At 40.1% G+C, this 15,501-nt stretch overlaps 1 protein-coding gene across 1 annotated transcript in view; it reads right to left on the bottom strand.

The window, feature by feature from the left end:
• Positions 1-15,501, bottom strand: part of FAT3 (FAT atypical cadherin 3) — a 561,724-nt gene that overhangs the window by 93,044 nt on the left and 453,179 nt on the right. Inside the window, exons 13-15 of the mRNA XM_084627262.1 lie at positions 6,889-7,085; positions 5,947-6,100; positions 4,322-4,555 (exon numbers count right to left, since the gene is read on the bottom strand). Coding sequence (XP_084483388.1) covers positions 4,322-4,555; positions 5,947-6,100; positions 6,889-7,085 — 585 coding nt within the window. The remainder of the gene's footprint in view (positions 1-4,321; positions 4,556-5,946; positions 6,101-6,888; positions 7,086-15,501) is intronic.

The raw sequence follows: 15,501 nt of genomic DNA, 5'->3' as shown, positions 1-15,501 counted from the left end.
CCACAAATGTTAATGCTCCAGGGACCAGATTTCTAGAGGCGTGTAGGCACCTGAAGATGAAGATAGGTGCTGGCCTAGTTGGAAGTAGTAGAATTTTCGAAAGCGTCAAGGCACCTAACTCCCATTAGAGTTCTCCATCAAGTTTCCCTCTAGGGTAGACGTTGCATAATAGATTCCACATATTAGATTGCTATGGTGTCTCTGCAAACCTGGAGCCTCTCTGCCACACCATACAACCAGTTGCAGCTCAGGTCCCAAAGCCTCTATACTCTATCTACAACAGCAGGATGGTGGGTTATTTCACTAGCTTGTATGATATGGGTGAGCTCTGTGAAAAATCAGGAATTTCCAGTAAACGTAGGGCAGATAGCAATGCTATATGTTTATCTTTAAAAAAAATCAATAATTTTAGTGTAACAAAGCGAGTTGTGTAGCTACTCCCCTTTCTTCCAGATGCCCACTTAATTCACAGTTTGGACCATCCACCTTTGTTTGAACTATGCACTGTATTGGAATATGCTCCTTGTTATCCAAAGCAATTCTCTTCGACTGAAAGTTGTGAAATTGGAAAGCAGAGCCCTCCCATTCATGTCCCCCTCTAGCACGTGTTCGGGCTTGGCTACACTTACATTTTATAGCGCTCTAACTTCCTGGCTCAGGGGGGTGAAAAACCGCCCCCTTGAGCGCAGCAAGTCAGAGCGCTTTAAAGTGCTAGTGTAAACAGGCTCCGAGCACTGGGAGCTAATCCCCTCATGGAGAGCTCTCTCCCAGCGCTCACGCGCGACCACACTCACACTTGAATGCGCTCCCACGGAAGCGCTCCCACAACAGCGCTTTGAAGTTTCCAGTGTAGCCATGCCCTTAGTCAATTTAGGTTCAAATCCTGCATAGTGCTGAGTACACTCTGTGATGCTGTCAAGCAGGTTGCCAATACCCACCAAGGCAGCAGGCTAATTCACTCACATGCTAATAGAAATCAAAGGAGTGTCAAAAGGCATTGTAATGTGATCAGGCCAATTCACTTGTGGGTTGGCATAATTAAAAAGAAATGTGATGGTATTGTCTTCATTTATCTGTAACCTGTTGAATGTTATTACATTATATTTTACATTATAGATCACTGTACTTAATTAACCCTAGATCAAAGGATGTATTAGCGTTTAGATGAGAATTTACTTAATGTGTAAAACTGCATGAAAACTAATGAAGGATTGTTTCTGGCTATCACGTTGTTCATGAAAACTAATGAAAGACTGGCTGGATGGCTTAACTAAATGCATTATGTATGTCTCTTTTCAGAGTAACAGCCGTGTTAGTCTGTATTCGCAAAAAGAAAAGGAGGACTTGTGGCACCTTAGAGACTAACCAATTTATTAGAGCATAAGCTTTCGTGAGCTACAGCTCACTTCCTCAGATGCATATCGAAAGCTCATGCTCAAATAAATTGGTTAGTCTCTAAGGTGCCACAAGTACTCCTTTTCTTTTTGCGAATACAGACTAACACGGCTGTTACTCTGAAACCTGTCATTAACCTCTCAGTAACTTTAATTTCTTTTTCTTAGCTAATAAATCTCTAGTTAGTTTACTAGAGAAATTGGCTACAGCATTGTTTTTGGTGTGAGATCAAGAGTATCCTTTGACCTGGGGTAAGTGACTGGCCCTTTGGGGTCAGGAGTGTCCTAATGTGAGGTGATTTTTGGTTTTAATAACTTTTCATCATTTAGACCAGTTTGTCTGGGTGGCAAGATGCACTAAAGAGCCTCAGGGGACTGTCTTTGGCTCCATGGTAAGATTAATATAGTAATCCAGCAGTGCACAGTTGTTACTGGCTTGGTGAAATCCAATTATAGAATCACCAGTTTGGGGTGTCAGAAAACAGGGCAGACAGTCTGAACGGAGATTGACACTCTCAGTTGTGAGCTACTCCAGATAGCATGACACCCTCACCTCTCATAGATTTCAAAAGGTCTCTTAGGAAATGCTCAGCATATTTCATGATCAAACCCTTAAGAAGAAAGCAAAGGCACATCCCTGTTTCAAATAATATGTTGAGCTGCAGGTACTGCACAGCAAAAACCTTCAATAACTTGAGCAGTGGCACTGAATCTTCCTACTGCCTGGAAATTTCCCTAATTATCCTAAGAATATCTGACCAACCATTCATTCTATATAAATGCCAGTTCCCCCATATGCTGTATTATGTTTAGTGGGACGAGTTCCTGGAGCCCATAACATGGCTTGTCTTTCAAGTTTTCTCTCTGTGTTCCCCATGCTGGCATTCCTTTCTTCATTCTTCTGAAAAGGTTTCAGAGTAACAGCCGTGTTAGTCTGTATTCGCAAAAAGAAAAGGAGGACTTGTGGCACCTTAGAGACTAACCAATTTATTTGAGCATGAGCTTTCGTGAGCTACAGCTCACTTCATCGGATGCATACCGTGGAAACTGCAGCAGACTTTATATACACACAGAGAATATGAAACAATACCTCCTCCCACCCCACTGTCCTGCTGGTAATAGCTTATCTAAAGTGAGGCCCAACTTGATGATCACTTTAGATAAGCTATTACCAGCAGGACAGTGGGGTGGGAGGAGGTATTGTTTCATATTCTCTGTGTGTATATAAAGTCTGCTGCAGTTTCCACGGTATTCATCCGATGAAGTGAGCTGTAGCTCACGAAAGCTCATGCTCAAATAAATTGGTTAGTCTCTAAGGTGCCACAAGTACTCCTTTTCTTCTGAAAAGGGTGCATGTTCTCTAAGTCACAACTCACCCACCCACAACTCAAGGACTGAAATAGCAGAGGAGTCGGCAGATGCTAACACTGACTGTAAAATGCACCATGGAAAATATGTTCCTTGGCTCATTACAAGCTAAACAAATGTTTTCAAGGGGAGTGGGGGCTTTCAGTACACTACAGAGATTTAACTGCTGTATGTTATGAAAAAAACATCCTATCCTAATTCATTCATTTCCACAACAATGGGAATATGTGTTTTTAGTGCTGACTGATAAAACACTGAATTGTATTAAAATCAGTTTCAAACCAGATTAACCCCTGCATCTTACACATCCCTCTATGATTTACAGCTCTAAATACGAAGTCTATATACCCTTTCATATTTGTCATCACATATCCACCTCTATAAAAATATGCAGTCTCAGAAAGAGAATGAATGTAGCAATTACCTCTATTTTTAAATAGTTCATCATCTCTTTATGTAAAGTTGATTTAGCATAAGCATTTATTTACAACTTTTATTTCAAATTCTTTGCTATCTTTTTAAATGTCACTTCATACACATGAGAAAAATGCTAATTAAAACAGCAGTGGAAAATAAAAACACTGGGTTTGCAACACATGTATTGGCTAACTAACAGTAATTGTTTTGCACTACTGGGCAGTAGAATAAACTGTAATTGTGATTTTTCAACCAAGGAGCATAATATATTCTTTATAGATAAAGTAATAAATGTTTGCAGCTTATTATTTAACTTTACTGAATGCAGCAAATTTAAACTAGCAACCTTAACAATAGAGGACACTACCAGCATCTATTATAATCCAGAAAAATATGAACAAAAAGTATTTCCATTCAGTGGAAGATCCTGGTTTGTAGGTAACATCACTCATGCCATGATTTCATAAAACATCTCCCAAAAATAAAGCAGAGAAAAGAAAAAACTGTCAGACTCTATATTTATTTACCTGAAACAAATTAGATGAAAAAGAGCAAAGGCTTTTACAAATTAATACTTGTGTTACAAGACAAAAAAATTGTGCCTAGATTTCATGATTAAGTTCTTCACATAACAAAAGACTGAAATTAAAAAAAAACAAACCAGTAAGAAAATAACCAGAGTATCTCCAGTGTAAACAATAACAGACTAAAATTATAACAAAGCTGTGATGTATCAAGACCTATATTTCTCTACCTAGCAATAGATTTCTACTGGCATATAACTATACTACATGCATAACACAAAAACAGGCATGGAGAACTTCAGCTCCAAAAGAACTTGAGACCTTTATAGCACAAAAGTTTAAACTTAACCCTAAATTCATCATAACTGCTACCAGTGATCTCTACAATAAGAATATGGTGATGACAGACTTCCCTGGCCACTGCAATACTTATACATCTATGACACCATGCCACATTCAACAATGGGCAGCAGCAAAGGGGATAACAAAGGGGAGAGGAAGAAAAAGCAGAAGAGGTGAATAAGGAGAGAAACAGGGAAGAGGAAGGTGCCATCTCTGTCGCAATTCCACCAAACCATGCATTTTTCCTAGTTATTCTTAGTAATATTGCTCACTTACCTACATCAGGATCCGTGGCCTGGACTCTTGTTAACAAAGCTTTAGTGGCTGTATTCTCATAGACACATGCGGTGTAATGATCAGTAGAAAACATTGGTGGATTATCATTGACATCTTCCAGAAAAAGGTAGATTTCTGACTGGCAGAACCTGCCACCGCCATCTGTTGCCCTGGCAATCAAGTTGTACACAGGGATTTTCTCTCTGTCTAAAAGGGCCGAGGTTTTCAACTCACCTAAAATTGGGTACAAGCAGTGATCATCATTATAATATTACAGAATATCCATTTTTAGATATTGTAAGTACCAGAAAGATCACATATTTTTCAGGAATTAAAAGAAAAAAAGAGGGGGGGGGGAAAGAAACAACAACAGTATCCATCACTGAAAAGCATACAAAATCCTGAAAGTTTCATTTTTACTTCTGTTTATCCACCATAGTTAACTGCCAGTACAAATGCAGTAGCGTAAGCCAATCTGGATGACCTTCAAAGCCCTACAATTTCACCCATGGCTGAGAGTATAATAAACAATATTTTTCATGTCTGCCTTTTGGTTACTCTCATAATCTCCATGGCTCTCTAGATTTCTAAACACATAAATGCACTGTAAATCTACTGATGACAGCAAAGATAATCAAATGTAAAGGGCCATAATGCTGATCTTTGCCAAAAAACAACTCAAGCGTCTCAGTGGGTGCCTGCGCCTTCCAGTTTAGATCAGATCTCTCATTCTCAGATACACACACGTTATAGACCAATGAAAGGACACAGGTCTGACCCTGGGCATTAAGAGCAACAATAAGGTAGATTGTTCATATTCCACAAGTTTTCAATATTATCTGCTTCTTATAAAACAAAGAAATAGTCTTCAACCATTAACGTATCAGCAAAGCATCTGGTACTAGCCAGCAGGACCGATTTAGTCTTTTATATGCCAGATCCCATATTTAAATGGATTACACTTTATTCTGATAGGGGACAATAACCCACCTTTAAAATACTAAAAACCTCCCACTGCTTCAACCTCTGTCATTTATGGTAACAAAACAGTACCACCAGATGCAGTTGCCTCCGGTTATTAAACCACGTATCAAATCAGCAATACCCCCACAACACTCCAACATGCTAACAAATACTATATCCATGGCCCTTCCTCCCCAAAAGCCTGGATGAAAAGATAGTCCTTGCCACATGTCCTGAAGATTGACACATTCAGGCTATTTTAGACATGGGTGGAAGAAACGATTGCCAAAGCTGAAGGCTTTTTGTAAACATTCTGCCAGCAGCTCCCTGTCTTTTATACCAAGTGGGCTCCAGCTCAAGGCCTCTGATGCCCACAACTGGTTTGAAGGTCTTGCTGGGAAACAGGAGGGTTAAATCCTCCCCAATGGATGGAATATCCAAGGTGGCTATGAAAGGGGTTCCTTCTCCTCTACTGTCCTATAACTGTCACCTTCAAAGTGGACATAAATGCCTGCAATATTATAAACTGACAGCAGAAGTTCAGATTTCCACATGTGACACTTTAATGGAAAATGCATTAGCAGTAATTGGCGAGAACTCTGGCCCCAACTGGTGGCCGGGGTTAGCAATGTCATTCAGAGACAAAAGTTTTGTCACCTTACCGCTTTCTGGATCTAAAAAAAATTTATTGTTCCCAGGCCCGAACAGCGAATAGCGAATTTCACCATTGGATCCGATGTCTGCATCCTTGGCGCTGATCTTAAGGATGATTTTGTTTGATGGAATGTCTTCAGGAAATAATGCTGTGTATGCAAACTAGGGACAAAAGCACAAAACACAGGGGATGCAAGAGCAGCAGTTAATATTATCTTTGCACAAACATCATTTTGCATGGTTACTCTCTATGGTGCATGCACTTACAAGTATCTTCAACATTTTTATACAAAAGAAACAACTTTTCTTAAGGAACCTTAACTCATTAGTATAAGTTCTAAAGTTTTTTAAGTATCACAACAACAACAAAAATTAAAAGCATTAATAGGACTGCAAAGGTGTTAGGAATAAAAAGGAAGCCACACCTTATACACTGCCTACCCTGACTTTTCCTTGAACATTCCCCTCATTTCACTACTGTAGCAGGACAACTGCACCCTTGACGGTGAATGTGGGAGCGCAAGGACAGGACACAGGTAATTTTACCACTGTATCATCTGTGCTCAGAGTAGGTCTAGATATCATGGTGGTTAAAATGCCAGAGGCTACCTGTGCCCGGTCTATACTAATCCTCTCACCATTGTTACCACTAGAGGAGCTGCATCAACAATAATCTAACCTTACTGCACAATAAGAAAACTACCAGTGTGGAGAAGGCCCAGTTCCTCTAGCTCCACTGCTATGTTCTCTAAAACACTATTCTTCCACCTGCTTTAGTGAAACTATCTACTCCCACCAGTGCCTCCCAGAACACGTCAGGCCACTGAACTGAGAACTTACCATAAATGCAGCTAAGAAATGAAACTGGAAAGCAATGATAAATAATAATGAACTTATAGGAAATCTTTATGTCCAGTAAAATATTACACAACTAAAATTTGCTGACTAACCTGATCACAGACAGGACTATTATCATTAACATCCGTGACCGTCACTTCCACAGCAGCTTGCGTTACAAAGAGGCCATCGGTAGCAGTGATGTTCAGAAAATAAATGTCTTGTTCTTCCCGATCTAGTGGTCTCTTCACGTAAACCTTCCATTCATTCTGAACCAGTCCCAAGGCGAACTTCCCTTTGGGATTCCCTCCTACAAGAGGCAATGGGGGCCTATCAGAACTTTGCACTCATTCAAACATAAACACAAGATGCAGCTTAAAGGTGCCACAAGTAAGTAGCTATCTTTTCTCCTCATACAATGATAAGTGCTTTCAAACTGGCAAACTTTGGAAATCTGTAATAAGATTATGCTCCCGGGCATTTGTGGTCCCTTGTATGAAAGTAGAACACTAATATCAAAAGAAAACAAAATCCGTTTAGCAGAGCTCAAGATGATCTCGTTTAGTTCTCCTAAAGGGCAATCAAATTCAAACTGTGAACAATCAATAGTCTTCTCAGGATGGTACAATTGTCTTTCCACTTAGTCTCAAGAGAGTCTGTAATACACTATAGCTCTTGTTACCAAGACAATTTCATTAGCTGTTGATTATGCAATCAAGGAATGGCAGTAGGTTCTATTAAGGAATCCTTTAATGAAAGCTTTATCATACAGCTGTGCTGTTCTTATACTCATTAGGATTCTAGTTTTAAAAAAAAAGTTTACATGACCCAGGAAGACACATTAGTATTAAATAGCCCTAACGAGGGGTCATTTAAAGAGCAGTTCAAAGATAAGCATTGCAATTAGATCACATTTATCAGAGAGTGAAAGCTAGCGAAAGCCAGCCAGGAGTGAAGGAGGTGAAGCAGAACAGCTTTTCATTATGCTGAAACACTGACACCGAACCTGGCAATATTACTTTTCCACATCATTAAATTGCATGGAGAGAAAAGCAGCTTGTACAGAGAAAGACTCGTCCCCATCATCCTCAGAGAGGGAAATAATGTTATTTCACACACTGAAGGATACAAGGAATTAAAAGTGACGTGAAAAGGGGCATGGTTCTTTGTCAATAACATTTCTAATGCTTATTTACACCTGCATTTGAAATTATATAATCCCCTAACTCTTCTATAAGAAGATCACCTTCAATTACCTTCCTTTGATGTAGCCTGTTCTCCAACCTTTGTCTTTAAGTTGTCAGATTGGACTGGAAATTCTTTTGGGTCGGGTTATCACGACTTCCTATCTGTGTGTACAGCTCCTAGAACATGCCTGGTCTGTAAAACTAGATGTATACATTCACCATATTCAGGCAGAATGGCATCTGTTTATAATGAACTCAGATGCTGCATGAATTGAATGGGGAGACGGAAATGCCCCACATTGTTTCAGTGAGCAAATTACAACTCAGGCTAACCCGCTATTTAAGCTTTTCCCACTGGGCAAAGTTTGCTACTGTTCTCTTAAAGGGAGACTGCAAAGGTTAAAAAAAAAGTGTGGGGGGGGGCCTTCTGCCCTCCTTCTTTGTGATGTATAAAGGCAGCCCAAATGGTGTCTTTTCATTAAATTTTTTTTTCTCCTCAGCAATATCAAGAATGTAAAGTCTGGTGTTCCTTGGCTTTGCTGGAGGGCTCACTCAGTGTCTTAGATGTGTGTTGTGAGATCTCTTGGCCCCAATGAAAAAGGCAGGTTTTTAATCTTTTCTCCCAACTATTTATGTGAGTATGTTAGAAAATAGGCATTAACAAAAACATAGAAAAGAGAAAAAGTTATAAACGGTCGGAATAAAAAAAATCACTCTCCCCCTGTGATCACACCACTTTATTAGGTGTGACTACCTAGCATCTCAGATATCATAACTCTGCCAGTTCTCCATGAAGTCTCTCAGGGGCCTGTTCTACGTTATGAAATTAGGTTGGTATAACTACATCGCTCAGGGGTGTGAAAAATCCACACCCCTGAGTGACACACTTAAAATGATCTAACCCCCAGCGTAGACAGCACTAAATGGATAACAGAAATCTCTCATTGATCTAGCTACTACGTCTTGGGGAGGTGAAATACCTATGCTTTCCCATCAGCATAGGTAGTGTCTTCATTGAAGTACTCGAGCGGCACAGCAAACTTAAAACCGAACAAAAAGGTTGAATGCATATGTTAAGCCTTGTGTGTATATCAAACACCAGAAAATGAGGGCACACACTCGGTCCCACCGCTCTTTTGCTTTAAATATTCAAGCTTTTTCAAACTGGCCTATCTCCATTAAAATTAATGGAGTGATGTCTGGCCCTAAGTCTTTATTGCTAGACAACACTATTTGTACCAACCTATAACTGATTTGAGAAATAATTTTGTGATTTAAAAGATGTTTAGCTTATTGATCAGCCATATATTTTATAGAACCTTTAGACTGAGTGTGTGCATTTGTATTCAAGTATAAAATTAGTATATCAAACATTTAACTATTTTCTGTTTATAGCAAACCACTGGACACAGGTTCCAATCCTGAAAGGTCCTGAACTCCCAGTGACTTCTGTGAGAGCACAGAATGCTCAATGACAGGCCAAATCAGGCCCTTGCTGAAGCTGTATTGTGACAAAAAATGGATTTCCCCAAAAGAGGATCCATTGTATTTCATTATGCAACATGGGCTGGATCCAAAGACCAGTCAAGTCACTGACCACTGACTTGACTGAACTATGAAGCACATCCTAATCAGGTTATCAAGAAAGGTTTAATGATTAACATTAAAATATCTCCATTTAAGTTCAGCATCCAGGTAAAGAAGCATAATTTTTCTCCACAGCTGGTTGCGAACCAGTCATAGCAAGAATTCTTTATAATATAAAACAAACAGCCTTAAATATATGTGTTTAACTTCATGGTGGCTTTCAATACTTCTCTGCACTGTACATGAGAGTTACATGTACATGCTTTGGTTAAAGCAAATGATTAACAAGCTTCAGTTAACATGAAGCAGTATACCCACCTCATGTATATCCCATTGCAAAGTAAAGAGGAGAGGTAAAATCTTTAATCAGTTGGGTGGTTGGTCCTGCTAATAGTAACACCAGCCTTGAACAACTCTATAGTCATTACTGCTGTGTTGTTCATGAAATAACTTTTATATCATACGCTGTGAATTATGGGAGCATGTATAAAATGTTTGGGTCTTTAAGATCCCACATTTCTTTCCTTTATTCTATTAGGAGATTCATCTGACTGACCAAGAAACCTTAGTGATAAACAGGTTTCAGAGTAACAGCCGTGTTAGTCTGTATTCGCAAAAAGAAAAGGAGGACTTGTGGCACCTTAGAGACTAACCAATTTATTTGAGCATAAGCTTTCGTGAGCTACAGCTCACTTCATCGGATGCATACTGTGGAAACTGCAGAAGACATTATATACACAGCTTTATAATAGCTTAGCTATTATAACATTATAATAGCTTAGCTATTACCAGCAGGAGAGTGGGGTGGGAGGAGGTATTGTTTCATGGTCTCTGTGTATATAATGTCTTCTGCAGTTTCCACAGTATGCATCCGATGAAGTGAGCTGTAGCTCACGAAAGCTTATGCTCAAATAAATTGGCTAGTCTCTAAGGTGCCACAAGTCCTCCTTTTCTTTTAGTGATAAACAGAAAACATGTGAATCAAAGGATTGATTCATATGTCTCTTCCTTTTTGGTTATCATTATCCTTCCTTTCTCCATTGCTCAGCACTGGTGCTACATTTTGCTGATGAAAGACTGAAGGCATATGATAAAATGTCACAGAAATAATGAGCTGCAAACAGTAAAATACTGTCAGGGAAATATTCTTAAAAGGAAAGGATAAAAATAAGCTGTGGTTCATGGAACCATTTTCTAGCACTCATATGTATGTCCTGCTGCAGATCTCATTCTGCAATGATTAATTAACTTTTCCACTAACATAGTTAAGCAGATTCTGTGTCCTCAGGGCATTCTAATTAATTAGTTTTTCACTCTGAATAATGTAGAATTTTTAAACGGACGCCTCCTGACTACAAGTATTAATGGATTCTTTAAAATCTGTTGGCAGTTTTCTTATGTTCTGCTTTGAATGTCACAACACTGAAGTGTTAGCTAAAAATAAAGGCAACTTTTTAGAATTACTTTTGAGGCTAAGGCCTGGTCTACATAAGGGGGGGGGTATGGATCTAAGATACGCAACTTCAGCTACGAGAATAGCGTAGCTGAAGTTGACGTTCTTAGATCGACTTAGAATCACTTACTTCGCGTCCTCGCAGCGCGGGATCGATGGCGGCGGCAGCTCCCCCGTCAATTCCGCTTCCGCCTTTTGCCATGGTGGAGTTCCGGAGTCGACGGCAGAGCGATCAGGGATCAATTTATCGCGTCTACACTAGACACGATAAATCGATCCCCGATAGATCGATCACTACCCGCCGATCCGGCGGGTAGTGCAGACATGGCCTAAGAGAATCTGCATAATCTTTCATCTTTTGTTACTTGAAGTTTGACTAATGGCCTATTCCCCCATGCCCTACTCAGCACATGGTACAAAACCAACTTGGGCACAAGTTTAATGAAAGAAAAAACAGCTGGATACAATGAAATCCAGAAACATGTTGATCCCAAATAAACAAATCTTGATACATATTATTACTAAAGCGCACATACGTAAGTAATAACAACTAAAAGGGTAGCTGAAAACTAGATGCTGACCACATGAGTTTTCACTGCGAAAACTATTCCCTATTTGTAGTGCATACGAGAGTGGTTAATTTATTTTGTTTCTTTCTTTGGATTTCATATTTATTTATTTAGAAATGTCTAGTGCCTATCTGGAACTGTATGTGATTTATGCATATTAAAACCAATAGAGTTTACACAAAATTTAATACAGTGCACATGCTTATTGAGTTGCCCAAACGATAAAGACAACCCACCAAATTCTACCACCACACCTTAGCTTTTGAGGACAATATTCTTATATCTGCCAATATACCTCCTCCTGCAAATACCTGAGCTCTCAGGGCTCTCAGAAGTGGCTACTGAATGACTCTAAGGGTATGTCTACACTGCAAGAAAACACCCACGGCTGGCCCATGTCAGCTGGCTTGGGTGGTGAGACTACAGAATTTCAGTATAGATGTTAAAGCTCGGGCTGGAGCTCCAGCTCTGGGACTCCACAAAGTGGGAGAATCCTAGAGCCTGGACTCCAGCCCAAGCCCAAACATCTACACCAGTGGTTCTCAACCTTTCCAGACTACAGTACCCCTTTCAGGAGTCTGATTTGTCTTGAGTACCCCAAGTTTCACTTCACTTAAAAACTACTTGCTTACAAAATCAAATATAAAAATACGAAAGTGTCCCAACACACTATTACTGACAAATTACTTCCTTTCTCATTTTTACCATATAATTATAAAATAAATCAATTGGAATATAAATATTGTACTTACATTTCAGTGTGATACTTGAGCCTGTTTTCCCACTTGTGAGTCTTTGTCTTAAGCCAGAGCCTCGGCGGTGAGGCTGAAGCCTGAGCCCCACCTCCTGGAGCATGTAACTTAGCTTCACAGGACCCACTGTGGTGTGGGGCCTCAGGCAATTGCCCTGCTTGCCCCCCCAACCCTGCACTTGTGACCCCCCAAAACCCATCCTGCGACCCCCACTGAGGATTACAACCCCCAGGTTGAGAAACATTCATCTAGATTAGTTGAATAGCCCCTGGAAGACCTCTGTATACGCCCAGGAGTATGTGTACCCCTGGCAGAGAACCACTGATCTACACTACACTTTTATAACCCTGCAGCCCAAGCCCTGTGAGCTCAAGTCAACTGACACGGGCAGCCGCAGGTGTTTTACATACCTTAAAGGACAGATCCTCAGCTCTGGTTTACTGTCTCCATTGACTTCAGCAGAGCTATGGCCATTTACACTAGCTGAGGATCTGCCCAGAGGTGCTTGAAATGCACACAAAGCAAAAATAAAAATGTGCCACCCACCCCAAAATTACTCAATAAATACCAGTTGAGCTTCCCATGCAAAACAAACACAGACAAAAAGAAAATAATACTCACCACAAACTCTCCCTTCCAAAAAAAAATACCGAGAAAGCAGATGAATAAGGGGTCCTCCTCTCTTAATCAGAAACACAGGCAAGGGCTCCAATGACTTGCTGGATCAAAGTTATAATCTCAGCCACATTTTCTGGTTGCTTTCCCCTGATCTACCAGCATTACACCTCAGTCTCATCTGAGATGGGCATCAACCAGCTCACCCGTGCCCAGGGTCAGATGTCAGTCAGACACTGGGCTAGGCATACCGCCTCACCAGGTAGGTCAGCCACACTGAGGATGTCAGACTGAGTTCCACTGGCACACTTCGAAGCTGCTATCGCCCATGCCTCCTCACTAAGGGCCTGATCCTCTCAGCTGCTGAGCACCCTCCGTTCCCACGTTCTTCAATAGGAACTGTGGGTGCTCAACAGCTTCAAGGACAGGGATGCAATCTTAACAGCCTCAAGCAGTGGTTACGTCCAGTTACCTTAGGCCATGTCTACACAGGGACACTCAGGACAGTGAATGTAAATCAACTAGAGGTGTGAAGTCAGTGCACATTGTGTGTGGATGCCCTCATTAAGAAGTAAAGTGGCCCTAATTTACAGTAACTTAATCTGCCTTGAATCAGGCTTCCCCTCCACCTTGAAGGTGACTTCACACCTTTTAGTTGATTTGCCTTAACTTTCCTGAGTTTCCCCGAGCAGACAAGCCCTCAGATATCTAAATACTTTTACAAAACCTGCAATATTTGCACTAACAAGGGCATTCCCCCCTACAGTAATTACAGGGGCCTGTAGGTAATACTGCAAACACCAAGAAAACCTTCTCTATTTGTCTAAAACAATACTGACAAGTCTTCGGTAACCCACATGAAAAGGCCCATGGTTTATTGCATGCAACTGGCCAAAATTGTGCTCTCACAAGAAAAGCAACAGTGTCCCTTCCATCTCCAGCTATCACTGCTAGGGATTTGCTGATATTTAACAGCCAGCTTTTATATCGTGCCTTTCATTGGTACGGATCCCAAATTGTTTTACAAGGACTGTCAATAAATGGACAAATAGGCATCACTCTTCCACCCGTGAAATGCAAATGGCTCTGGGCTAGAAAATGGCAGCTGTTTACCAGCACAGAGCAAGCCTGAAAAACAGGTTTGAACTGAAGAACTGTATCTATGTTAAACTAAAAGTGGGAGGGGCATGTTAGTCAAGGACAGTGTTGTTATCCATATTAGAAGTTGGCCAGAACACTGAGATCATTGATGTATTCTTGGGGAAAGTATTATGAGAACTTTAGTTGTCACAAGTGGTTAGAGCTTTGATTTTATGCCTCATCTAAAAGGCGATTTTTCCACACCTTCTGTGTGTTACATGTCCTCAGGGACATGTATGAAAGGCTATTTTGAGTGCCCTAAATGCCATTCTCCTCATTTACTTTCTTTTCTCTTTAATTCAGTGATCCATACTTGCTCCAGTGAACGGCTCAGGCGTGACTGTATTTACAGAACAATATTCTGGGTCTCAAAATACCCTCAAAATGACACAGTCACTGAAAAAAATCCCCAGCTAATTTGATCTCAAGAAATGTTTAAGTCCACTAGCAAAACTCATTTTGAACTCGAAGTATGAACTGAATGTTTCATTAGTGAAAATGCAACTGTATTTTAACATTTGTTTTTTAGCCAATAGAATTAAATTTTTCTGGATGATTTTCATTCTACAATTTCCCATATCTAAGAGGATGTCTTAAAAAAATGAAGATAGCAAAGCCTCTTTGGTATTATGTTCTAGCAACTGCAATGGTATATCACATGTGCCTTTTAAACCTTTTGCTTTTTTCAGTAGCATTTTTAGAATTTTCTATGACAACTTAAAATCAGGAAGGGATAGTTTTGAAACTTTTAGGTCTTATGGGAGGAGACTGCTGTTCAACTGGTATTTTTCTCAAATGAAAGGAAGTGGATTAATACATAATGTATCTATATTGTGCTTTAGAACAGGAGATTTAAGACTGCCACAAAACCAATAGGACACCAGCATTACTATTCCAGTTTTACAAACAGGGACAATGAAGCAGGAAGTGGGTGGCAGAGTCAGGAATAGAACTCCTGTTCTTTACTCACAAAACTATCCTTCACTTCCTGTCCTTATATACTATTAAATGATACACTATTAATATACCAGTTTAGCCTTTACAGGAGCGGAAGAATTCACTTTCCAACTGAGTAAAGACTCTTTTCAAATGGTCAAAATGAATTATTAAATCACTTGAAACCTGTGGTATTTTGAATGTATATGATGACAAATCCATGTTACCTAGGACTTCACGATTGTTACCATACCACGTGCCACAGCCATTCTGCATTTGACAGCAAGAGCAGGGACAGAATTCAGATCCTCCAGCTCCAAATACACAAACCCCTGCACCACTTGAGCTAAATGAGACTTATTTTTGCCCATTACTTGTTAGCAGAATTGAGTCTATGACAAAACTGGGAGCAGTTCTAATTCTATCCAGTGCAGACAGCGGTGCATATCCACAATAACCAGGTCATTACAATATATCAGCAGCTCTG

This window comes from Lepidochelys olivacea (genome assembly GCF_965140295.1).
Source record: "Lepidochelys olivacea isolate rLepOli2 genome assembly, chromosome: 1".
Lineage (NCBI taxonomy): Eukaryota > Metazoa > Chordata > Testudines > Cheloniidae > Lepidochelys > Lepidochelys olivacea.
The sequence above is the reverse complement of the archived record's forward strand: the minus strand, read 5'-3'. Positions and strand labels throughout refer to the sequence as shown.